This window comes from Bison bison, unplaced genomic scaffold (assembly GCF_000754665.1).
Source record: "Bison bison bison isolate TAMUID 2011002044 unplaced genomic scaffold, Bison_UMD1.0 scf7180017864317, whole genome shotgun sequence".
NCBI classification, from domain to species: domain Eukaryota; kingdom Metazoa; phylum Chordata; class Mammalia; order Artiodactyla; family Bovidae; genus Bison; species Bison bison.
The window spans coordinates 4774054-4775406 of NW_011494889.1; the positions used below are offsets into that span (position 1 = coordinate 4774054).

General features: G+C 57.2%; 1 protein-coding gene across 3 annotated transcripts in view; it reads left to right on the top strand.

The window, feature by feature from the left end:
• The window catches only part of PSEN2 (presenilin 2), a 21825-nt gene extending 20850 nt beyond the window's left edge, over nt 1–975 (top strand). For all 3 annotated transcript variants that reach the window (XM_010852876.1, XM_010852877.1, XM_010852875.1), the window contains one exon: nt 248–975. In XM_010852876.1, the coding sequence (XP_010851178.1) occupies nt 248–403 (156 nt within the window). In that variant the 3' untranslated portion in view covers nt 404–975. The remainder of the gene's footprint in view (nt 1–247) is intronic.
• Nucleotides 976–1353: the final 378 nt, after the last annotated feature.

The window sequence follows — 1353 nt, forward strand, 5'->3', positions numbered from 1 at the left end:
GGCCCCCGCCCCCCCGCCCCCCACGGAGCTGCCGAGAGGACCAGGGGAGGTGCTGGGGTGTCAGGGCTCCTGAGCCCACACCCTGGGCCGTCACTAACTGCTCCCCTCCTCCTGAGCCCACACCCTGGGCCATCACTAACTGCTCCCCTCCTCCTGAGCCCACACCCTGGGCCGTCACTAACTGCTCCCCCCCCCCCGTCCAACCGGTGGTCACCTTCTCCCGCTCCCCCGCCTCTGTGTCCGGCAGGGTTTGTGTCTGACCCTCCTGCTGCTCGCCGTGTTCAAGAAGGCGCTGCCCGCCCTCCCCATCTCCATCACGTTCGGGCTCATCTTCTACTTCTCCACGGACAACCTGGTGCGGCCTTTCATGGACACCCTGGCCTCCCATCAGCTCTACATCTGAGGGGACGCGGGCGTCATGGGCTGGAAGCTGTAGGAAGCGGTAACCGGAGGCAGCTGTATGATTTTACACTCTAGTGCCATATATTTTTAAGACTTTTCTTTCCTTTAAAAGCAAGTGAGGATGAAAAAGGCTTGTGTTAACTTGGTGAAGAGGAAGGGCCAGCTTTGTGGTGCTAGCGGCTTTGTCGCGGGGCATGGCTCACCCCCTCGTGAGCACTCGCTTCACCGACAGGAAACCCGGGAAGTCGGGCCAGAGGAGCTGAGGACGGTTCCGAGACGTGGGGGGCGTGGGGAAGGCCCCCTGCTCTCAGCCCCCCAGCCTGTCCTCGGAGAACGCCAAGACGGAGGACGAGGCAAGGCTGTCTGGGACCAGGAGGCCGTGCCCGGGATGGCACGAAGCGCCTGGTCACTCTGACTGGAGAGGAAAAGCCAATTTTCTCTGCAAGGAATGTTCCCAACGCTTTGTCTATGATGTCATCATTATCTGATTACCTTTAGAGTCCTTGTCACAGCAGTCGTTGCTGGGAAGTGTCTTAATATTACCATCAATAAATAGCCGAATCCTGTCACAGTGCTGGGGTCTGGTCTGTTTGTCAGTGTGGGCCCTCTCCCTGCCTCTCCTGGGAGAACGTGTGTGCTCTGGCCATGGAAGGGAAGAGATCTGCTCATTGTGAAGGAGAGAGGCTTAAATGCCCCCCTTTCTGCATCGTTTTCTTTTCTTTTTTTTCTATTAATTTATTTTTGAATCCACCACAGGTATACATGTGTTCCCCATCCTGAACCCTCCTCCCTCCTCCCTCCCCATACCATCCCTCTGGGTCGTCCCAGTGCACCAGCCCCAAGCATCCAGCATCGTGCATTGAACCTGGACTGGCATCTCGTTTCATACATGACATTTCACATGTTTCAATGCCATTCTCCCAAATCTTCCCACCCTCTCCCTCTCCCACA